Below are 25,058 nucleotides of genomic sequence, written 5' to 3'. Positions count from 1 at the left end.
AGACTCTGAATGAGAAAATAAAACATACATAGGGATCTAAAAAATTATGCTTGCATATCTATTGCTGTTGCTATTGTTTTCTAATTCCTGATATGGAGCTTTGATATGTTTCAGAGGCTCTCACCCCAACTTTGCAAAGTATTTAAATGTTAGATTATGAAGAATCAAGATAACAAATAGAACAATTTTACTGCTGGTTACACCTATTTGTGTACTGCATTTCAGGGCAAATCCTCGGAATTTTAATTTTGATAATGTGGGCAATGCAATGCTGGCACTATTTGAAGTTCTGTCATTAAAAGGCTGGGTGGAAGTCAGAGATGTTATCATTCATCGTGTTGGGCCGGTAAGGAAACACATCAGACTCTTTGAATTCTGCAGCAAATAACTATGGGGTTTTTTTTAACTATTTATCTTATTTTTGTCTATTCAGATCCATGGAATCTACATTCACGTTTTTGTATTCCTTGGCTGCATGATTGGACTGACCCTTTTTGTTGGAGTTGTCATCGCTAATTTTAATGAAAACAAGGTACTAAGTGAGGTGGTTTATTCTGAGTAAGAGGGTTTATTGAGTGTAGAACTGGCTCTGTGAGAAACCTGAAACTGATATTACACTGTCTATTACCTGGTAAGGCTGCCTTTAGTACTGGCTTACCAATCTTACATTTTGCAAGACTGCAAATATGGCTTCAGATACACCTGATCCATACTTACTAGAAAATTGAAGCCTGTGATGACAGCAATCCATCACACACTCTATCAAAGCCATTAGAGTTTATTTCTAGTGCAGCTGTGCTGCTAGATGGAGATTGAACATAAAGCACCATGTATTTACAGATGCTGCTTAGTTTGATGTAGGTATACATGTGATGGCAGATAAAAAGATGTGTTATGCTTGCCTGTGTTGCAGTGAAGGGGTCTCTTAAGAACCCTGCCATTGCAGTATTTCAGACCCCAAGTAAAACTGTGGCTTTTTCTTTACAAACCACAGAGAATATTGTAAAAATAATTGGCCATCACTCAAATAAAAAGGTAGCTAGTGTTCTAGGCAAGTTCACATGGGCTTTTTGGATTACCCTGAAAAGTAGGAAAACCTGACCTCAAGGGAATTGCTTCACAGCAGCTCATGTCTACACTTGTTAAAAGGTAGAATCCTCTGGATGGGACTGCTGCATGCACACTTCACAACCTTTAATCTGAGGGGTTTTTCTGAGCCTCTTGTGGTGCCTCTGAGGCATAGAGACAAAATTATTAATTTTTACCTCTTTCACTTCAAAGTCACAAAAATAATGAGATATGGTATTTTTACCACTCGTGGCTCTGTAGGAAAAAGATGATTACGTGCTATGGGGCATGGAGATGTGTGACAGCCTGGTGTGCTTGTTCTGGAGCTGGGTGCTGGCTCTGGCCCTGACCCAAGCCCAGTAGCAAACACAACCACTGAGTTTGTCCATCAGGGAAACCACCGGAGTCCTTCCAGAAGGGAGCCAAGCAGCACGTTACTGAGCATTAATGTGGGCAAGCAAGGCATCATGAAGTGAGGTCAGTCAGGTTTTGAGCCAAATAAATAGCTTAAAACCTTTACTGTTTTGAAGGTATTTTTATGTTTGCATATCATTGGTGTCATTTTGGTAAGATGTCCTTCCTGTTAAAATATATCTGTTCTAAACAACAAGGAGCAATGTACAAATTTCTTTTCTTATTCACTAAATTTTGACTGAGAATTATCAAAGCTGAAATTTCTGCAGTATGAGAACTCCAATGGATTTTTATAGATGCTTTTGTCACTTTTTATTCAGCTGTGCAATATTACTTTTCCTTCAAATCTTTCAATACACGGATGAATACAGGAAGCTTTATGCTTTTTGTCCTTGCTTACTAGTTACAGTTCACTGTAAATTACAATAAAAAGACACATCGGGCAATATTTCTATAGAATTCACATGATACTTAAAGTATAAATCTTTTATATCTTCTGGTTCATCTTCTTCAGTTGTTTCTTAGTAACTTGAACGTAATGTTTGTTTTTCTTTCTTTTTCCTTGAGTACTCATTACTTTTTATGTATTTACTATAGAGAAAAGAAATTTTTTTTCAGATTTGAGTTGAAAATATTAATATTAATTGAGTGGATGAGAGTTTCAGCCCAATTAATATTCAAGTAGAGTGAAGAAATGTCCAGAAACTAAAAAAAATATGTAGAGAGATGGCTGGCAACTAGCCCAGAAAGTAGAGAGCAAAACAACCCACAATGTGAGGTTCAGTCTCATTTTCTTAAAACTAGTTACTTGACCAATGTATGAGTGTTTAAAGTAGATATTTTCTTTAGAAAATTCATGGCTGATATACGGTTAGAACAATTACAGGAGTTGTTGATGAGGATCAGAGTTGAGCAATTACTGAACAAACTATTTTACATGAGAACAAACAATTTTCTAAAAGGAAAAATTTATAATAATTTCTGATACGCTCTAGTTTTTTGTATGAGTTGTTGTAACTGCAAGTGTGGAAACGTTGGACTGGGAAGTACCACAGCAAGCTCTGGGCTTTGTCCTTGGTTGTCCCAGTGACAAGGCAATAGCCCAAATTATTCCAACCCCCAACCCCATTTCAGTGCCCAGCTATCACTTGTCACAGCTCCCAAGTGCCAGGAGTTCAGTCAGCAGTGAAGACGTGAACAACTCAAGTATTAGCTGTCACTTTCAGCTGAAGTCCAAATGCAAGCACAGTTCCTTCAGCCCTAGACTTGCTCGCAGTGCTCTGCTCTGTGATTCCTTTATGGTGATCCTGCTTGTGGAACTGGCAGTTTCAGAGCAACAAAGTAATTTGGCACCACTAGACTTTACAGAAGTCCACCTTTTTGCCACCTTTTTTCTTGTTTGCAGTGAAGACTTTCCAAGAATATAAACCAGACACGCTCCTTGGGGTGAATGTGTTGCCTTTTAATCTAAGTGTTTCTGAATGGTGCCATTTGGGCCTGACAGGAGTAGTCAGCATCTTTACATCTTCACTTTGTCCGCATTATGTTGGAAGGTACCTCTTCCCAGGGTACCATCTAGGGACACAGCTCCATAAAGAGATCATGTTCACTAAGATGGAGAAATCCTGACCTTATCAGTTGCACAGCCAGCCACAGTTCCAGCATCTACACAAGCCTGTGTCCAGGTAAGAGAGAAGATCTTGCCAGCCCTCACCCAGCTCAGTGTGGCTCCTTTTTGACAGGGACAGGAGCCAAGTGTCTGGGAGACAGAATTTTGACATTTACCTTGGAAATGTCTCCTTTGTTTTTGTAACTCTAGAATCCTTCTGTGAGATTTTACAGTTCTCTAAAGTGATAAGGAACTAATTTTGTTTTGAAGGTCATCTTAGATAACATTCAATTCTGTTTGAAGTTTGCTATGTTATGTGAACATTTATACACATTACCAGCTACCACCATCCACCCTAAAGATGTGTCTTCACCTCTCTTTGTGCTTCCTCTGTGGAGAGCTCTTGTTGATTCATAGCATACTATTATTTTATTTCAATTACACTCACAGCAGAAGAGCTGTGGAGACCAGCAGTGGTCTCCTGGAGGGCTTCTTCCCTGAAGAAACTAGTGGCACTAGTAAGACACAGGATTTTCTGCTGCAAAGTCCAGACAAAATTCACCACTCTGCTTCCTGACAAATGACATCCAGTCAAATGGAAGACCTCCTGCAGTGTTTCATTGCCCACATGGGGCTGCTGCTACAAAGAGCAGCAACTGTGCCTGCTGACTTGAGTCCCAGAGATTCACAGCTAATGCACCCAGAAATCCTCTTGAGTAACTGCTGATACTTCAGACTCCTTTCCCCAAGTAGTGTGTTATTTAAGGGAAGTTGTGTATGCAGCTTTATTTCAGGCACCAAAGAGAATATTGTTTTCATGTTGCCGTGCTGTTAAGTGACAAAAGCTTTATATGCTTCTCTTTGTTTATTAAGGGGACAGCTTTACTGACTGTAGATCAGAGACGATGGGAAGATCTGAAAAGCAGACTGAAGATAGCACAACCTCTTCATCTCCCACCTCGTCCGGGTATCAAAGATATTTTGATTTTATTCATGTTGGGCCCTAGTGTTCGTAATTCCCCAGGAGTCTGCGATTCAAATTAAAACTGTAATCGTGAGGCCACTAGGAGGTTGTGCATAAGTTAATGTGGAAACAGGCTCCAACTACAGATCTCTCCATAAGGCTATTAAAATCAACCCTAAAAAGGTTGTGCTTCGATGGTTCTAGGATAAGCCTTAATGAAAAATTTATTTTCTAAATGAAAAATATCTGCAGTTGGCTGTAATGATATGAATGGAATGTATTAACCTGACAGCAGTTGAATGATGCACTTGCCCTAAAAGTACCAAAGCTTTCATGCAACACTGGTGTTCAGTATTTGAAATTATATGTTCGGAAGTCCTATTTGATATGGAAAATTGTGGCAGAAAAATAGAAACTTATTTTGAAAATGGGAAAGGATTATTTTGCTTCTAATGAACATTGAAAATATGTCAAGAAATAGGGGAGGATGGATGTTACTGTGTATTTTAACTCTCCTCCTCAAACTCTTTCTTTTTCAGATAACGATGGCTTTAGAGCAAAGATGTATGATATAACTCAACATCCATTTTTTAAGAGAACTATTGCTGTACTTGTTCTGGCCCAATCTGTGTTGTTATCAGTTAAGGTAATTGTGTGTCTTTTATGCACTTCATTACAGTAGTACAGCATGTGTTTGCACATTTCCTAACACCAATTAATGATCAGTAGAGACATTAGTATGATGAATGCAAGGAAATGTGATTTCTAGATACAGCAATCAGTTGGCATAGATCACTGTAGATTAATTGTAACTTGTGCAGCTCAGTCAATTTCTGCCTTTTTGTAGTCTGGTCCACTATTTATAATTTCTAGTTAAGGGGTAAATCTGAGAGAGAAGAGTACACCAAAATGCCATTCATTTCGAGTATATTTTAAAGTGAAATTCAGTCATTAACAAAACACTTAAGAAAAGGCAATGAAGAAGCATTTATTCTGTTTAATTATCAGCTATTCTTCTATTAATGGATTATGTTTGCTTTTCAGTGGGATGCTGCAGATCCAGTAACTGTGCCTTTAGCAACAATGTCTGTTGTTTTCACCTTCATTTTTGTCCTTGAGGTAAAGTAATATATTTTTTGACTTCTTGAGATTAAGACTTGTATCTATATATTTCATTTTGTCTTTAGGGATGTTTCTTGTTCTTCACTAGGGTGTTTATTTCTGAATGTGTACATTCAGGGTTCTACATGTCACTTGTCTTTAAACATGTATTGTCAGAGGAAACTTTTAATGTGTCGTAGTCATACTTCTCTACAACCTTGAGCTTTGTGTCTTTTTATATATATTCAAGGCTGAGTATTTAACAGTGTGCTTTGGTGAACACAGTGAACTCTTTTCTTGTAGAACATGTCATATTACATTCCCTCCATAAAACAAAAGTCTGTGTTGCCTCACAGAAGTTCTGCTTCATCCATTTATGTTTTATCTGGTGTGTTAATTTCCGCTATTCTGTACCTGTGACAAAATCAAACCTCTCCCAGCTTTGTTTTGTTTCAAATATCATACTTCATTTTAATATCTTTTTTATAAGCTATGTCCCAGCTCCAGTATTGTCTATCTTTTGCTGCACAAGGCTGGCTCCAGTGTGGTAGCAGTTCTTTATCTATGAGAATATTGTTATTACAAACTCTGCAAGGTGTATTTAGCCTGTTTTCATGAGACTGGAATCTAATGATTTAAACACATTTTGGAAAATACATACTTTTTAAATGTATAAGGATACCCATTTAAGAATAAAGAAGATGCTTCCTCTGTGGTTAGGATGGTACATAAATCTTTAAAGTTTTTGTTTGACTACTTTTCTTGTCAGTCCCCTCTGAATAGCTGATACTGACCACTATCAGAAACAGGATAGTAGACTACATTTCCCGTTGCTCTAATCCAATATGACAGTTCCTATGTTCCATTGATAGGTTTTGCCAGTAGTGATGAATAAAAAATGACGTGAATACCTTGTAGCAGCTGTAGCTAGAGTATGTCCATGTTGTTTCTTCTTTTTTTCCCTACCCAGGAGAAATCAGTATGTCTGAAGAGGCTGAGCAAACACAGAAAAGTTTTATTTGTGTCATACACGGGCAGGTTTTAATTTACCTAGTAACTATGTCTTTGGAAATACTATTTTCTCTTATACTGCCAGGGGAAACAAATACACTTGTAGAATTTCAAAGGAACTTTGTCAGAGCCAAGAAAAATTTTTGGACTGTCTCAACAGGCAAGCTATCACACTGTGAGTGCACACAATTTATGGAGAGAAGAAGCAGCTTCCAGCTCAAGATTGTCCTTACTGCAGCATAGTCTGGTCACGGAGTCTGCTTTCTGCATAGCTGATGGCCCTGTGTCCAATCTAACAACTCTTAATTCAGCCTTAAACCTCTACTGCTCACAGCATATATATGTGGTATAGAAAACAGGAAGAATTTGTAGATCTCACTTTTGTTACCACACTGATGATGACAGAGTAAAGGGAGATGTGATTTTTTTTATTTCCATGGTGTGGTATTCAGTTCAAGATTATGGACACCTGAAGTTAGGTGTTTAAATTCTATATGTGATCTAGGTATTTAAGCTGTTACTGTGATCGAGGGAGATGAAGGGTGAGATTCAGTTACCTCCACTAGCCACTTCAGAAGGACAGGGATGTTTATAGGTCTTATGTCATCCCTGCCAGACCCATCAATCCATCTTCAATCCTCTAGGGCATCTCAGGTAACTGAAGGCAAGATATCTTAGTAACTCAAATGGTAATTAGAGATTCAGAGACCATAATGTTCACTTTGTAGTCAGGCTTCAGAAAACATTATAAGGCTAAAAGCTAACTGGAAAATCAGCATTTTACCTCAAGCTAGTGTCCTCCTATATTTGGTTTTGTTTTCAGAAATGTTAAATGCAGGATTGCAAGGTGAGATAGAAAAAATAACGTAATGAATGCCTGACATTTATAGCCTTTATACAGTAACTCATAACCTGCTCTAAAATTTAATATGACTTGTATAAGAGAAACTCTTAGGTGTTCCCTCTACATGCATCATTCTACTTTGGTATCCATTACCTGATGTGACTATTTCTGTAACTATTAGTATCTATTCTTGAGCTTCTTATCTGCATTCCTGTTACTTAAATTGGAAATGTCAAGCACTTTGGAAGCTTTTACCAGGTTCACTGTCAAATATACTGCCTTTACTGTTCTTAGCTTTTTTCTCTTTCATGCTGCTGAGTACAGAGTATTCCTTAAAGCAAGAAATATTTGCAATATAGGAAATATTTTTAATAAATTTGATCTGTAGTTGCTGCAGAACACAGTTATATTCTTGAGTTCAGACCTGCTTATGTGATTTTAGTTTGCTTACAGACAGCTAGATAGGATACTGCTACCTTTTTTAGCTACATGTTATTGACATTACTTGTGTGACTTTAAGCTATTTTAACCCCGCATTCACCTCAGCAATCTATACATTAAGCATTCAGTCTGAGGTGGTTAGCTGCACTCCTGTCTGTCGTGGTTTGACATGGAAGTGATTTTTTCAGGAAGTTGGGTCAAACCAATCAGTGGTCAAGTTTGGATATTGGCACCTGAAGTGACCACTGAAGATAGGGACACGCCTCTGAGAACACAGGGGGTTAAAAGCAAGAACTCCCAAGAGCTCGCTCTCTTTGGTTCCGGTCAAGGTGCTGTGCAGACCACCCCTGCCCAGCCATGGGGCTGGGTGGGGGAGGGGGAGCCATGAGGCCTGGTCGAGGTGAGCCGAGGGGTAGAGGGACTGGAACCGAGCCAGCTCCTGTGGATGGAAGGGTGGAGAGAAGCGGAGATGTCTTTGTCATCCCCCCCCCAGAGGGAAGAGATAGAGAGTCCGGAAGCACCTGTAACTTTGCCGGCGCGGAGGAGAAGGAGGGGGCGGGGGAAGGCGCCCAGCCTTGGCCTTGGGAATCGGCTGCTGGGCAGAGATATCAGACATCCAGGGAGTCTGAGCTTTTAATCCTGTCCTGGGAAATGAAGGCTTTGTAAAATATTACTCCTCCTTGATTTGAAGTAGAAGAGAGACAGTCTGGGATCCGAGATGATGGAAGAAGAAATTCTCAAGTTGGAAGGAGATGATGGAGTGGCTTGTGGCTGGACTTCTCTTGTTAGCCATAGACTGAACCAAATTCTCCTGACAGAAAATGCACTTAGGGGGGTGTGTTGGTGGGTCAAGAGACTTGTTTCAGTGATTACCAGCAGAGGAGTGGAGAGAACAGAGGAGAGTTGGAGAAGGTGTGGAGAAGCCTTCTATCTTCAAGGAAGAAGAAGAGAAAAAGAAGACCTCTGTTCTTGAACCCTCAGCCCCAGGGGAAAATGGGGGGGACTGTAGTCCCAAAATGAGAAACTGAACTGTTGTCTCTTTTGGTCCATGGCAAAGCATCCTTAAAAGAGCCCTGTGAGCAGTCTGTCCATGCACGGTGGTGAGAGCACTGTGACATGGAAAGGAGAGTGTCACCATGGCAGATTTTCTCCGGGCGGTTGCCATGTGTGACATGGAAACACAAGGGTGGCAATTGTATTTCCTGGGGAGTCTGTGGCACAGGAGAGACTCCTGTCTCCCTTGAAAGATTGAGTATTTGAATATCTGAAGGGTGGCAACCTGATCAGGATCCTGGGTGGTGTCTCACTGTTAAGTTTGTTTAGAAATCAGGTGGGAGGAGGAGGGTTGTTTTGGAAAGTCTTCATCCAGGATTTAGTGTTTGTAGTTTTTATAGTAGTAGTAGTTTAATAAAATTTTTTTCTTTGTTACTAAGTTTGGGCCTGGTCTGCTCTGTTCCTGATCACATCTCACAGCAATTATTTAGAAAAGTATATTTTCATGGGGGCGCTGGCATCGCACCAGTGTCAAACCATGACACTGTTTTTTATACTTGATGGAGGCAGAGAGACAATTCAGAATGCTGTTCATCCCTTGGTCTTGGTCATCTGTGTATCAATTTTCCTGCACCGAAGGGAAGCTAATATTATCCAGTTAGTCCACATGGGAATATTGAGCTGAGGTGAAATCTGCCCCTTGTTGTTTGAATCTATTTCATAAAACAAACCCAATCAAACATTTTGGAGCATGGAAGAGGATCTCATGGCAAGGAATAATCATTTCTTCGTTACAAGTGAGAAATTCTTTTATCCATAGGTCACGATGAAGATTATTGCCATGTCACCTTCTGGCTTCTGGCAAAGCAGAAGAAATCGGTATGATCTCTTGGTGACATCTCTTGGAGTTATATGGGTCATACTTCACTTTGCCTTACTGGTAAGATATACAAAATGCATTTCCAGTGATTAAACTTATTTTATCTTGAGGCTCCAGCAGAAGGATTGCTGCTATATATCCAGACAAATCTTTGGGAGTTTAATAAGGCTGAAATATGTCTGAAAGAAACTAAGCTTGATGCTAAGAAGAATGATTGTTTTGTACAATCATGTAGTGCAAAATTGTCTTACTGATGCAAGCTAGAGTCTGTAAATGTAGTAGGAAACAAGCCTTTAGGAGGGATGTAAGTGAGAAAAGGAAGAAGACTGAGAAGAGTGAGAGCTCTTGCTAACAAAGGTCTTATGAGCATGAAGGAAGAAAGAGGCAAAGTACAGAATACAGATAGGACCAGAGAACTGGAAGAAGGCATAGGTTCAAAACTGCTGAACAGTGCAAACCCTCCCAAACTCAACAGTGATTTTGTACCACTGGTTAAGGGACGGTGTTTAATTCAAGAAGACATGAAGGAGAGAGGGGAGGAAATCAGCTCTCCCTTCATTTCACACCAATTTTTAAAATCTAACTACACTCCTGGTTTCTTTATTTACAGGGGAAGGAGAAGGGATGGTTGATACTTGTTATCAGTCACAAATTGTCAAAGTCACAACTCTCTAATGTCTGCAGGATTTTCTCTTGTCTGCCCCATGTTCTGTTTGAAGAAAAACCTGTTTCATGTGACTAGTCATTTTGCCCTGACATTCACAGCTACTAAGTAGCTTGGAAGGCCTGAGGAGTTTCTGTAATCCAGCAGCTTCCTGGACAAGTACACTGGGCCTGATGGTCATAATTTATAGAGAACTGAAGGGAATTTGGCTCAATGTGTGGGGAGGTTGGGTTTGTGTTCCTTATATTGTTGCTAATTGTTTATGATTTCTCTTATTTCATATGGGCACTGCCCTACATTACTAAAAATCAGTTTTCATTATCTGTTCAAGAGATTCCTGGGGGACCATGTTTTAAGTCTTTTGTGTTTGTGTTGCAGAATGCATACACATACATGATGGGGGCATGTGTAATTGTCTTCAGATTTTTCTCAATTTGTGGGAAACATGTAAGTATAAATTAGCAACTACAATTACTGCAGTGCTCATGTATAGATTAAAGGACTAGATGCTGTGCATCTCTCTTGCAAATTCTGTAAGGCTCTTTTTCCTTGGCAAAAAAAAAAAAAAGCCGAACAGCAGTCTGCAACTTTACATGCTGTATTTAAAATGTCAGGATTTTAAGTAGATTGTATAATAGTGCTATAGTTACTGGAAAAGCTGAATTTTTTGCAAAAACCAAAGTACAGCTGCAATACTACAGCTTTTAAAAATGCTCTCTACAACTCTGAATATACACTGTGCTACTTTCAGCCCTTTCCACTTCAGTGAGGCATGCTATTTTTTTATTTTCACTGCGAGACTGTTGTAGTGGCGGTCGAATACATCGTCTTATTATGATAGTACTCTCTTTAAAAAGTTTCTTTTTCCAGAGTGCAGGTCTGTGTCTTTGGTGTCTACAATGTATGTCTTGTCACAATAAAGGATTTATATTCAATTTAAAAACAATTTTGGACCAAGATTTTCTTCTGGAAACACTGAGATGGTGACAAAGCAAGTCACTTCTCAAGTTTACATTTCTTTTGTGTTTGGATTTCCTCTGGTGTAATTGAGAGTAGACTGGTAGAATAAGCATAAGCAGAGAGCAAACACATTTATTTAACAAGTGGTGACACTGCATTCCCTTGCTGTAGAACTTCTTTAGACTATCCAAATATTTTCCATGAAGTCTGACATATTAAAGTAAATGTGATGAAAAAACTGCTGTACTAGGTTGCCAGGGTTAAGAACAGTAAGTCAAAGGGTTTGTTTAGTAAAGACAAAAAGTTTTCTTTAAATCAGACTACACAGAGCCTGTTGAGCCTTGGAAGTCAAATGAAAAATCCTTGCTTCTCCTGTGCAGCCAGATCAAGTGATTGGCTTCAAAGCTTTCTGATTGATCCTAAAGTTTTTTTCAAGTTTTTAACCTAGTCATTTATACTTTCATGTTACCAGCTGTATCAGTTTCACTAATTTACCCATCCTGATGCAATGTGATGACTAAAGGTCAGCAGGAATTTGTCATGATTATAAAGAAAAATAACACCCTCAGTCCCATTAAAGGGATTTTTTTATCATATCCAAGGTATTTAAAAGTGTTATGACAATCTAGGGCAATAAATTTATCAAGAGTAAAATGTAAAATATACGTGCATGGAAAAGTATTATCTATTATCAAGGTCCACAGCCTATGACATTTTCAAAATTATGTTCTCATTTTGTGTTCTTTGGCCAACTTTGCAGAATCACAGACTCACAGAGTGGTTTGGGTTGGAAGGGACCCTAAAGATCATCTCATTCCAATCCCCCTGCCATGGGCAGATACACCTGCTACTAGACCAAGTTACTCAAAACCCCATTCAACCTGTCCTTGAACACTTCCAGGGATGGGGCGTTCACAACTTGTTTGGGCAACTTGTTCCAGTGCCTCACCACCCTCACAATGAAGAATTTCTTCCCAATACTAAATCTAAACCTCACCTCTTTCAGCCTCTTGAAGCCACTTGCCCTTGTTCTGTCACTACATGCTCTTGTAAAACTCCCTCTCCATCTCTCTTATCAGCCCCACTTAGGTACTGGAAGGCTTCTGGAAGGTGTCCCTGGTCTTTCACAAACTCCCATGAGAAATTACTGGCTTAAAGAAGCTGTACTGATCTTAAGGAAATCTCTTGCTCTGTACATGAAAGTATTCCTTTTGGTAGGCTGCAGTATCTGTGGTTTCTGTCTAACAGTTAGGATCACTGTCAGATAAGCCCAAAGTAGTTTACTGCACCACTGTTCCTGCAGTGCCAATGCTGATACTTCAGGAGAATACTGATCCTCGAATATTATAGTAAAGCTTATGCTGTATCATCACTGTAATGTCCTACACTGAACTATCTATATATATTATATAACTATATATACTTTTTGAGGAGCAACATCTTGATCTTGATTTCCTTGTAAATGAGGAAGATATGCTGATGTCATTAACAGGTAAAAAGCACACACAGTTCAAATCACATTCACAATGTACCATTTTACTGAGCTCATCCATTAATGAATGTGTCTAAAGGATTTGTTGTCAAAATGGCAAGTCCAAGAACTCATGTTTATGTTTTATCATTGCTTTCCTGAATGCTGTCATGGATTGCTTTTTCTCTGTCTTTCCAGGTAACACTAAAAATGCTTCTCCTGACTGTGGTTGTCAGCATGTACAAGAGTTTCTTCATCATAGTGGGCATGTTCTTACTGCTTCTTTGTTATGCTTTTGCTGGAGTGGTGTTATTTGGTACAGTGAAATACGGAGAGAACATTAACAGGTACAGTATGGAGTTCCCACCTCACAGGGATGTTCTTTAAACAGCCTGAAGAAATCACATTCTGCTAGAGAAGTTTATCTGTGGTAAAAAACAGACAGATCTGCAGGTCTGGCTGAAGAGCTCTGAACAGAATTTCTGATAGGAGACACTGAGCCATCTTTCCAGTCCTTGTGTTGGACTAAATGACACCTGATCCAACCCAGAGCAGACTGAGAGCTGTTCTTCATTATGACAGCTGAAATATGCTTCAAAGCAGTACTGTGCTAGCCCACAAGATGCTGAAACACAGTGTACCTACTGCATCTTACTGGCGTCACCCAGGAACAGGATCCATACACCAGACTGATACAGAAAGGAGGCAGTTCTTTGAACTGGCTGTTAGCTAGAGATTTCCCAGTCATCATCAGGCTTACAAGAGAAAATAGAGACAGGAAATGGGATCTGGCCTTTAGTTTTCTTTAGTTCTCTGATAAAATGAGCTAAGATACTCAGACCTCTGTTTGAGCTAGAGTTCAGTTATTGTACCTTAAGTCATTAAATAAATAATTCAATGGGCTCATTCAAATAATACTGTAATCCTTTTTAGTTTAAAGTAGAACAGTAGAAAATGGAAACATTTTTTCTTGCCAATGTTTTAATTCTGGGAAGTGAAATGATCTCTCACTCTCAATCTTTCTCTCTCTCTTTCTTTAAAACAGACATGCAAATTTTTCATCAGCTGGCAAGGCTATTACTGTACTCTTCAGAATAGTTACTGGAGAAGACTGGAACAAAATTATGCATGACTGCATGGTAATTACAATACTGCCAGAGATAAGTAGACAAGAAATGAGAGATACCCTTCCATCTCAAACTGCGTTCAGTATCTTAGCTTTGTACAAGGAATGTTGGGCTTGCCTTTATCTCTTCAAGAAAATAATGTTCACTAAACCTTAGAAAATTATGCACAAATTGCAGTTCCAGTCTCATACTCACAGTATAGTATTTCATGGAGCTAGGCCATTAGATGATTTAAAACCAAAAATAAACAGATGGTTTCAAAATCAAAAATGCAGTAACTCACTTTTTCACTATTATCTCTGCTTTGACTGGGGCAAGGTATCTTTTCAGATTTACCTTGTCTTTGATTTCTGCACTTTGGCTTATTCCATGTGAATGATAGTCTTGATGACCTCAAAATTCCTCCTTGAATCATTATATTTTGCCCAAGTAAATGTTTGTCTGTGCTTTCCATTGCAAGGAAGATCATATGCCTCTCCTTTTTAAAATTAATGAGCAGGGAATAAATGTTTTGAAAATCAATGTGCTTCAAAGCACCAGCTTGTTCCTGTACAGTGGCATAATGCACAATGTGCCCTCTGTGTGGTAGTAAGATCTATGCCTCAGCCTTTTTTTCATACCTCTCTCTTTCCTGGTTTCTGTCTACTAAAGGAAGAAAAACAACCTGCCCACAATAATAGCCACAGTATCATTTCCTAATTGGGAAGCCTTCAAGAAATGTTGTTGTTGTTGTTGTTGTTGTTGTTGTTATTATTATTATTATTATTATTATTATTATTTTACTTTGTTTTCTTTTGCTTTGAAGGTTCAGCCTCCATTTTGTACACCAGATAACAGCACCTACTGGAAAACAGACTGTGGAAATTATGCTGGTGCTCTTATGTATTTCTGTTCTTTCTATGTCATCATTGCATACATCATGCTAAATTTGCTTGTTGGTAAGTGAAAATAGACAATAATAACAGCAAGGTACATCTTGGCATGCAGTATGTTAGGTGTGAGTCTGTTGTGCTGTTCAGGTATGAGGCTACCTTGTACCTTCAATGTTGCCTTGCATGCATATGATGATTTTAATATTTCTTTGGCATGGGAATGCTAAATCTCAGGAAGTTTGGGAATGAAAGCTTTTAGAACAAAGAGATATCTTCTATTTGTAGAGTAGAGTTGCCCTACAGAACACTGTTTTCTAAGCTTTTATTTCTTCAGTTAACCTTTGTTCAAACATCATTGGAATTCACTTAATTGATCTTAGATGTTAGATTAGGCATCTCACCAGCGTTTAAGATACAATTTTTAAAAAGCATGGTGAATATTGGTGTGGCAAGGCAGTATATTATGCATTCAAAATCCTTGTTTTAGCATACAGGCATTTGTTAATGTGGAGTTTGCACAAAAGAATTAGATGTTACAATGAAACTACAGGCTTTCTTTAGGGTGTATTTTCTTCTTGTGGTTTTCAGCTATCATTGTGGAGAATTTCTCATTGTTTTACTCAACTGAAGAAGATCAGCTTTTAAGTTATAATGACCTAAGGCATTTTCAAATTATATGGAATATGGTTGATGACAAAAGAGAGGTAAGAAATAATAATTTCTTGGTAATAAGAAGAGATACAGTAAACTTCCAGTTTTTCTTGAAAAGGAATATGAGGGGGGTAAAGTGTGACAAAATTCTCTGAGCAGTTACTGTTCAAATCTGAGATGTGAGCATGATCTAATGTTGTTCATGGCCCTTCAGTTATTAACCTGTATTCTGTGAAGTGCTTATAATAGCAGTTTTACAAACAAACATACCTATCTATAGGATCAATATAATAATATCTTTCCTCCCAGCTCCCGGAGAGTTGTTCCCTTGGAAGTCTACAGATTCATATCCATTTTTTTGTGTCTGATCTTCAGAAGATCTTTGCTGAGATTTCAGCACTGCAAAATTCTTAAAGGGAGGTTAATCAAGTATGGGCTGGGTGAAATGAAGTGGACTGAAAACTGTCTGCATAGGCAGACCCAGAGGGTGAGGGTCAGCAGGACAGGTTCTACTTGGAGGCCAGGAACTCGTTGTGTGCCCCAGGGGTCAATACTGGCTCCAGTCCTGTTCAATAACCTCATTAATGACGTGGACAGAGTGGCAGAGGGCACCCCCAGCACATTTGCTGGTGACACCAAGCTGGGCAGAGTGGCTGATATGCCACAGAGTGGTGCTGCCATCCAGGGGGACCCTCACAGGCTGGAGAAATGAGCTCACAGAAGCCTCATGAAGTTCAGCAAGGAGAACTACAAAGTCTTGTACCTGGAGAAAAATCAACCAAGGCACAGTATGTGCTGAGGCCACCCAGCTGGAAAGTAACTTGGCAGTAAAAGACCTGGGGGCCCCAGTGGATGCCAAGTTGAACATGAGCCACCATTGCCCTTTTAGAAAAGAGGGCTAATGGTATCCTGGGCAGCATTAGACAAGGTGTTGCCAGCAGGCCAAGGCAGAGAGGATCCTTTTGCTCTGCTCAGCACTGGTGAGGCCATAGCTAGAATTCTGGTTTGGTTCTAGGCTCTTCTGTACACAGAGACATGGACATACTGGAGAGAGTCCAGCAAAGGGACACAAAGATGATGAAGAGACTCAAGCAGTGTCCTGAGAGGAAAGGCTGAGAAAACTGGCACTGTTCAGCCTGGAGAAGGCTCAGGGGAATCCCATCCATGTATATCAATAGCTGCAGGGAGGGTGCAGAGAGGACAGAGCCAGGCTCTGCTCAGTGCTGCCCAGTGACAGGGCTGGAGGCAATGAGCACAACCTGAACCACAAGAGTTACCTCTGATCATCAGAGAACTGTTTGTCACTGTGATGATGACTGAGCACAGGCACAGGTTTTCCCAGGGAATTTTTGGAGTCTCCATCCTTGGAGATATTCAAAAGCCATCTGGACCTGATCCTGGGGAACTGGCTTTAGGAGACCCTGATTAAGCAGAGGGGTGAGACAAGGTGAGGTCCAGAGTTTCCTTCCAACCTCAGCCATTCTGTGATTCTGAAATGAGAATAACATCTTGGGAGACTGAGCTGCTCAGATGCCCACACAAATTAAATCATCATCTGAATGATTCATGACATCACTGAGATTTGAATGCAAACAACATTGTGGTGAAAGTAGCTGGTACATGGCTGTGCTGGGGAGAGAGAAGCTGCAGTCTGTACTCATGAGGGTAGAAAGTTCTGAATCCATGGTGCCCAGCACTGACAAAATCTCTCTGATGTGGAACGCCTTACAGCAAAAATAGTTCTGATGAGGCTTGTTTAGCAGAACAAAAGATATTTGAAGATTGTGAATACCACAGTTTCAGAGAAAGGTCTGAACTCAGTCTTAATTTTGTAACAACAGATAGAAGTTGCTGTCACCAAAAGTGCAGGATGTGCTGCCTCTTAGAGCAGATAACCTTTAAAAAGCCAGTAAACTCTCAACATTCTCCTGCTCATTCAGAGATGCACAGAGAAGGGCACAGGTTTACAACAAATTATAGACATGGCTATGAGTGTTTAAACTATAGTTTAATTTCCATTATACAAAGGCAGCTCTTTGGGAGTATGATTCTAATTACAGATGAATGCAAAAGGGGAAACTAAATCCCCAAGCAATTTTGAAAAATTCCGGCAAAATTAACGGCATAGATTCTCATTGTATATGAGTCAACCACAAAGACTTCTGTGCATTTGCTGAAGAATTGGCTGAATGTGCACATTCTTCAACAATGTGTTCACAGTGACTTTAATATGCTAGGAGAAATAGTTTTTCTCTCAGTGATCAAGTTGAATGTCTGAGTTGGTTGTTAGATCACAGTAATAATTTACCATCAATTATGCAATTTAACACAGGGTGTAATCCCTACCTTCCGAGTGAAATTCCTGCTGAGGCTTCTGCGAGGCAGGCTGGAGGTGGATCTTGACAAGGACAAGCTGCTGTTCAAGCACATGTGCTATGAAATGGAGCGGCTCCACAATGGTGGCGATGTCACTTTTCATGACGTGCTCAGGTACACTGAGATTTTCTCCATATTTTTAGAACAGATGTAACAGCCAGTGCTTCTTTCCAGGCTATGAGGTAGCCGTTAGGCTCAGGAGAAGGCAAGACTGGTAGCCACAGAGGCACTTTTATATTAAATGTTTTACAAAAATTAGATTTCCCTTTTTTTTCCCTACAAAAATATTAGTGATGGCAAACGCGACTCCTAGGGAATCAACTCTAAGTAGTTTTGACATTTTCATTGCAGGAGGTTTGTCACAAACTACAGTCACATGTTCCTCTTGTATCCCAACTAATGAAATGTACCTTCACATGCAGCAACATGACAGTGAGGCCTGACTAGAAATAAAATAGAAATGGGAACATTATCCAAGTGTTAACACTCAGTGGGGGAAAAAACCCAAACCACTACAAATGCCCTAATTGCTTACAGTTCAGCAGTTCACCTGTATTGGATAACTGGATGTAGGTGATAAGGTCTCTTTGTCTTGAGCACAGTAAGTCTCTTCTAGAATCATCTTAGCAATTTTTTTAACTTCAAATGTGAATTTACTGTGCACACTTGAATTATGTATTTTCACACTAAGGTCTTAAGTATAAGCTTTGATTCTCTAAAAAATGCAAAGACATCAGAATTTTAAAATAAATAAATTGTGTTTCTTCCAGCATGCTTTCATACAGGTCTGTTGATATCAGAAAAAGTCTTCAACTGGAAGAGCTGCTTGCCAGGGAGCAACTGGAATATACCATAGAAGAAGAGGTGGCCAAACAGACCATACGAATGTGGCTGAAAAAGTGCTTAAAGCGAATCAGAGCAGTAAGTCAAGCTAAAGCAGTATCTAAATGGTTGCATAAATTGAACTGCTCAACAATGCTGGAATCTGTGTCCCTGTGCTTCATTTACTTTGGAGTCATGATAATACTTATTTGAAGTATGTAGCAGTTGCTAACTGAGCAAAAAAAAAAACCTTGTTACAGCTCTACAAAAATAGAGCTGTTTATTACAGCTCTACAGTGCTACAAAATTAAGCATCTTTTAAAGGCAAAAACTGCCTTCCTGCCCAAACTTTATCTGTCTTTTCAATACAACAGGAAGGTGCATATGCAGAGACCAAAGTCAAAGGAATTAAAAAAAAAATTTAATTAGATGGAACTTCATAGGCCTAATCCTTCCTCACATAATGTAATTGTATAATTTCCTTGCTACTGCTGGCAGATGAGAAACCTGTAGATGACTCGCCAGATGGAGCCTGTATTAAGATAAATTATTTGAGTGAGCCATTACAGTTACTGTGTGTGAAAATGACCAGAGTGTCTACATGGAAAGCAGGTTTATGGACCAAGTCACAACCTGGTTGCATTGATGACCAATTTTTCAGTTAATATGAGTCTGACTCCAGGTTTTGACACATATATTTTTTGTTTTTATAAAAAATTACTTCTTGTGATAGGAGATGTTCCATAGTGGTCTGTCATCATGGCATCTGTCTTCTGTTTGTAAAGTTATACAATACTTAGCTGGACATTTTGAATATTATGTACGTTCCAGCTGAAACATCAGTGTTTGATGATACATAGTTTCATTTTGATTTCATCTCTGTGATAATAATGGCAGTAAATTTAATCTCAGCTCTCAGTTCTGGGTTTGTTCAACTCTGTTGTTCATTTCATTACGATATTGAACTACACTATGTTAAAGTAAATATGTTATTCATTTCACTCTAATAATAGGGTTCAGATCATTTCACATTCTCTGAACCTTTTATAAACTGAATGTAATTATGGAAGTTAAGATATATTTTGAAATTCTCTTGTTATTCTCTAAGTCTCCCTAGAGGGATCATGTGAAAACTACCCAGGAAAGTGAAACCCATCCTAAGTGCTGTTTATTTTAATTTAAAAGCAAATTAGATTGTAAAATCATAATGGTAGTAGGTTTGTTTTTCTATTTGTACTTTAAATCTATACTTAGTCCCAAGATTTTCACTAATATTTTATTCAGTTTTATTGACAACCTGCTCCAAAGTCCATGAAAGAAATCATAATTTTTTCATTGCTTTCATGTAATTCCCTATGAATCTATATAATTCCTTGTGAATCTCTACCAATTTCCTGGTTTCTTTTTCTTTGCAAGAACTTTTAACTGATAAATTCAAAACTTTGTATGTATTTAAACTCTAGATTTAAACCAACAATTGAGCAACATACCTTGCACTTAATGTAGTTCATAAATTTCATCCTCTATTCCCTAAAGGTTAGAAATATGCTGGAATTCACTTTATTTAAATAAAGTGAAATAAAATATTTAAATTTAAAAAATTAAAATATTTTTTTTAATCTAATACATGGATCTTAATCGATGCACCTGGAATCCACAGCTGGTGCTCACTGTTCGGTTAAATATTTGGAATGCTTTAAAAAAAAAATCAAACATGTTGGTGTGACAGAGCAATGAGAACATTTTTTTCATCACATACCGTACCTTGATAGAAACAGCAGCAGTCGTGCAGCATTATCCACAGCCTACGGGAGAGCCAACAGCAGGAGTTGAGCCGATTTCTGAATCCTCCCAGCATTGAGACAACACAGCCAAGTGAAGATATGAATGCTCTTAATCAAGATAACAGTGCACAGCCAGAGGTATGTTATCCAGAAAACTACCAGCTACTCATAACAAATTCAGAAAACTTCCATGTTTCTTATTTGTTCTTTTTTAAACATCATTTTAACTGGGAAAAAAATTAAAAATAATACCTTGTTTTACTTCAGTTTTTGCCCTCAGATGTAAAGGCAAGATGCTCTAAGGCAGAAGTTCCCCAACATATTTAGCTGTCTTGCTATCACCATAAAGGGCAAACTCAGCTGTGCACCTATGGCAGCCTCTTGCATGAGCTCTCTGCAGGCTTGGGGATGTGAAGCTTTCCAGTTCAGGCATTCTGAAGTGGTGCTTACACTGAGAGGGAGAACACTGGGCATGCTGGGTCCTCTAAGCAGCAGTCCTCGACTCCTCCAGGATAGGAAATACAGAAGACACAACATAAAGGGTGCTTTCCACAATGGTTGTAGTAGGCTGAGAATGATTTCATACCCATCAATAGGACAAATGGCATTGAGACCCTCAGGACCTTTTTGCTTTTGTCTGTTAGTAGTAGTTTTCTGGGGTATTAAAGAGCAGAAAGCATGCTGCCCTAACCAATGGCAATATGTTTTGTTGGTATTCATTGATAAAGCTTGAAAAATAATAAAAAGGTATCCCTTCCTAGGGTCACCTAGGGGAGCTATGGCTGAGATTCTTTTTTCTTTGTTCAGACAAGTAGCCAGCAGCAGCTCCTTAGCCCAACACTTTCTGACAGAGGTGGCTATAGACAAGACACTGGAGATGCTGGGAAACCTCAGCGGAAATTTGGACAATGGCGCTTGCCATCAGGTAAGTGAAAAAGGTTTATCAGTAAAGTCCCCACATGCATAATTGCTGTTGTGCAATAACAAGGTCAAGAAAGGCTTCATGATTCACAATTCTCCCTCCTGTCTGCTGCTTGCACCCATGTCAGGGCTTTTCTGTCCTCATGCCTGTTGGAATAAAGCAGTTTCATCCTTTCTTCACAAATCAGAAAGTTTGGAAGATGGGCTTAAGCATTGCTCCGTGCAAGGGGTTACATTTGCTCAGGACCTTTTACATTTACATCAGTCAATCCTATTCTGAATCAGAGTGCTGCCCTCAAAGGCTGCCACTGTTCACACCCTAATCATATCTAAGTGGAAGCAGGAGAGACAGTAATGCTGTTCTGTTGACTACCATTGACCCTATTTTTGTTGCCAGTGTACTTGTCCAAGAAACAGGACAGTTTAATAGAAAGCTTTCAATACATGATTTCCATTTAAATATCACTGAGCAGCAAAGATCAACATTTTTTTGGAAAAGAAAGAGTGAGAGGAAGCATGCTAAGGAGGAGTCATACTACTGTAGTCAACTGCATAGGTTTTTCAAGTGAGAAATCTTGAAAGAATTCATAGGCCAGGGTTTCCTTTCTTAGCACTGATCTGTGTCAGTTTTGAACATTCCTCAGTGGATTGTCCCAAAAAAGAGGGTCATTTCCATGTACAATACAGCTGAGAGATAAGTAGTCAGCCTCCAGTGCAGCAAAGACTGGTATTTAAGATCGTGAATAGGATAATAAAGATCAGCTGTGGGGCTTATATACTTAGACATGTGGTTTAGTGTCATACCAGCAACTCGTACTGGTTTCAACCCCTAGGCCATTGTAAAGTATCACTTTCTAGATGTAGCTGCCAATCCTAAAAGCATCTCCCCACCCCCACTCTCACCCCCCTTCCTCACATTTACTACTTTCACTGTTTTGCCAGCAGGTTAGCTCATGTAAGTACTGCCTAAATCATTTAGGTTGCAATTAGCTGGATAAGAAGAGATCTTTTGCATCAGTTATCCCAACAGAAGGAAATGAGGCACTGCTCAGTTAAACTGCTCTGCCAGCAGATTAGTGGGAGCAGTGTGAACATCTGGAGCTGGGAAAACAAACAGACAAACAAATTAGAACAAAGCTCTACCCTTTCTGCACTAAGTCAGTTTAAAGGTGCCCTAGTCTAGCTAGTTTTCTATACCTGAATTCTAAGCAAAAATGTTCAAGAAGCAGATCTACTCTAATACAGAACTTTCTGAACTTTCTGTTTAATTTTCTAGCCCCCAAACCAATAAGCCATTCAGTGTCTTCAGTCAACCTCCGTTTTGGTGGACGTTCAACTATGAAATCTGTTGCATGCAAAATGAATCCCATGTCTGATGCTGCTTCCTGTGGATCAGAAGTCAAGAAATGGTGGACAAGACAATTAACTGTGGAGAGTGATGAGAGTGGAGAGGACCTTCTTGATATCTGAGAAGCATTTAAGTCATACCACAATCTAATTTTCTATGTTTAGAATTAAAGATACTGTGATGTATAATTTCTTTAAAGTCAATGTCATAAATTTTCTCTTACGCTTATCCTCCTGCCATATGAAGTGTAGCCCACACTTCTGTGTTAGAATTGACTTCTGTAGGCACTAACTGTACTCTAAGAAACTTGTATACTATAGCAGTACTAACAAAGCCAGAAAGACTGTAATGCCTTTAGCAGACAGATCATTGAAAGGTTTCATGTGTTCTGTAAAACTATAGTGAAAATTTGATATACACACCCATGTGTTTTCCTTCAACCTTTACCATACTTTAAAGTGGCAACACTTTAAAATACAGGGGTAATGTATTTCTTGTCATGGTGTTTTCCTTACTTAGTAATATTTCTTTAGAAAAATTTTATTATTCACAAATGACCTGAAGAGGTCAGCACTGACTTCATGTTCAAGGGAAGTATTTTTACTAAGTACAGATATTGAATTACAATTCTAAGCTTTCACTGGACCTTTTTTTAAAATATGCAAGATACAGGATTACTCATTTTAAAATTAGAAGGTGAAGGATTGGCTTTTAAAATGTAAATATCTTTGAGGTTTGCTTAATTATGTAAAGAGCTTGATTTTCATAGAGAAAATGGGGGGGAGGGGATGAGGAAAAAATACATTAAAAACTGTGCATTTAAGCATCCAGTAGAAGACTTTCACATGAAAAACATGGGTTTATGCTTCATTTTCAGCATATACTGGTTACATATATGTGTGGTGTCATTATTCTTCTTTTAATTGGATCCCATTTTTCTTGTGTACTCCTAAGGTTTTCTTCTTGTCTGTGATAAAAATTAGCATGTTGGGGATTCTAATTACAAAATAGTATTGTATGTCTTTAAAAATACTTTCAGTTTTGCTTGTATAGGTAGAATTTTACTTACCCATGTTACTGCTCATGCTGCAGGCCTGCAAAGGCAAGTCATGGCACTGTGCTGTGACTAAGTACCTTTGTCCCTTTTATCCCAGCACATCATATATGACATGTTAGCCTTCACTTGTTTTACGAGCCACCAATAGCGCTACATTATCGCCAGTGAAAAAGCAGCTATCGCTTTCATAACAGCTTTTCCAGTGAAAGGCCAATGCTATACAGATATGGAGGTGGAGGAGGAGAGCCACAAAACACAGCTGTGTTTGCTAGTTTCAGAATCTAAGGCTGTCAAACAATGTGGGGTAAAACTGTGCCCTTCCCTCAGGGAAGAACTAAGAGGTTGCAGATTTTGTTGCTTGGCCCCGACTAGGTTTTATAGCATAGCTGGGACCTTTCTGTTACCATTGTTTCCTATGGAAATGATAGTTTGCTCTAACATGGCCTGATGTGAGATCTTATAAGAGGCTCACGGTTTATTTACATCACCACTTCAAAAATATATCCTTTCAAAAGCAGAAAAAAAAGCCAGTGTTTTGCAATTTTTTTCTGGCCAAGATATTAATCTAAAGTGGCCAGAATACAAGAGTGAAAACACAAAGATGCCTTCACCAAAAATGAAAAATTAGTTTTAACTCTGAAATACAGCTTTCTTGGCATCTGTTAATGGTTTTTCCCAGTGTATGGTTGAACGTTGTTTAGATTTTTTTTTCCTAAAATAATCATATTGAACTCATCTGTATTTTGTGGGGGGTTTATGTGTTTTGGGGTATATTTAAGTTTAAATCTAGTCAACTGTAACTCTATAGTAAAAGAATATGTGCGTTCTCTTGTTTACTAGATCATGAACCATCAACAAAACTTCATACGCAAATCCATTACTTTGTTCTGTTTTGTGCTTGTTTAAGTTGAGCTTTTGTATATATAACAAAAAGATAAATATTGGATTTATAAAAGAGAGTATCTTTGACAGTTCAATAATACATTGAACTGCAGATCATTCTTGCTGCCAGCCTTTTTTTAAAAAAATCTGGCAAACATTTTTTCCTTGCCTTACAGTACACTGTCAATAAAAGTGAGTTGCTTTAAGCAATATTCCTCCCTCTGGTTTTCATTGTAAATGCATTGGCTGTATGTGGCTTATCCATGATAATGCTGCATTGTAACAATCTCTGTGGTTTGTACAGGATTATGTAGAGGTGCTTTCAACCTCTTGCAATTGAGGGTCTTTGGTTTTTTCACTCCAGCAACTGACCTCATCAGTACTGCCACAAGGGGTCTCAGTCAAAATATGGCACTAAATAGGACTGTTCATTATGTATTTTTGTATTTTTATTTAACCCATTATTTCTTTGCTTCAGAGCCTGGATGTGAGTGTGTGTGTGTGTGTGTGTGTGTGCGCGCACACCATTTTACTTTTGCAGATATAGGAAGTGGAATGAAGTTACAAAGATATGAAAATAATATATACACAGGCATACCTGGCACAGCACTGCCAACATAACTAAAGAGGGTCCTACTCTGCAGAAGAGAAACCAATGCACATTTGCACATGAAGGTGAAAAGCAGAGAAGGGAGTTGAAGAATGACTGGAGTTCAGAGAGATTGCACCAACAATGGAGAGACACAAAGAGGAAACAGTGTGTCAGGAAGTCAGAGAGTCCAGACAGCCTTAGAGAAA

The 25,058-nt window shown here is 38.9% G+C and overlaps 1 protein-coding gene across 7 annotated transcripts in view; it reads left to right on the top strand.

The window, feature by feature from the left end:
- Positions 1-24,472, top strand: part of NALCN (sodium leak channel, non-selective) — a 230,477-nt gene extending 206,005 nt beyond the window's left edge. For all 7 annotated transcript variants that reach the window (XM_068182541.1, XM_068182537.1, XM_068182539.1 and 4 more), the window contains 16 exons: positions 226-346; positions 434-532; positions 3,965-4,058; positions 4,595-4,701; positions 5,100-5,174; positions 9,266-9,385; positions 10,368-10,436; positions 12,619-12,767; positions 13,466-13,559; positions 14,353-14,485; positions 15,008-15,123; positions 17,403-17,560; positions 18,217-18,367; positions 20,041-20,190; positions 20,860-20,977; positions 22,250-24,472. In XM_068182541.1, coding sequence (XP_068038642.1) covers positions 226-346; positions 434-532; positions 3,965-4,058; positions 4,595-4,701; positions 5,100-5,174; positions 9,266-9,385; positions 10,368-10,436; positions 12,619-12,767; positions 13,466-13,559; positions 14,353-14,485; positions 15,008-15,123; positions 17,403-17,560; positions 18,217-18,367; positions 20,041-20,190; positions 20,860-20,977; positions 22,250-22,443 — 1,948 coding nt within the window. In that variant the 3' untranslated portion in view covers positions 22,444-24,472. The remainder of the gene's footprint in view (positions 1-225; positions 347-433; positions 533-3,964; positions 4,059-4,594; positions 4,702-5,099; positions 5,175-9,265; positions 9,386-10,367; positions 10,437-12,618; positions 12,768-13,465; positions 13,560-14,352; positions 14,486-15,007; positions 15,124-17,402; positions 17,561-18,216; positions 18,368-20,040; positions 20,191-20,859; positions 20,978-22,249) is intronic.
- The last annotated feature ends 586 nt before the right edge of the window (positions 24,473-25,058 follow it).

Source organism: Anomalospiza imberbis, chromosome 2, assembly GCF_031753505.1.
Source record: "Anomalospiza imberbis isolate Cuckoo-Finch-1a 21T00152 chromosome 2, ASM3175350v1, whole genome shotgun sequence".
NCBI classification, from domain to species: Eukaryota; Metazoa; Chordata; class Aves; order Passeriformes; family Viduidae; genus Anomalospiza; species Anomalospiza imberbis.
Note: the sequence above shows the minus strand (reverse complement) of the source record. Positions and strands in the feature narration are given on the sequence as shown.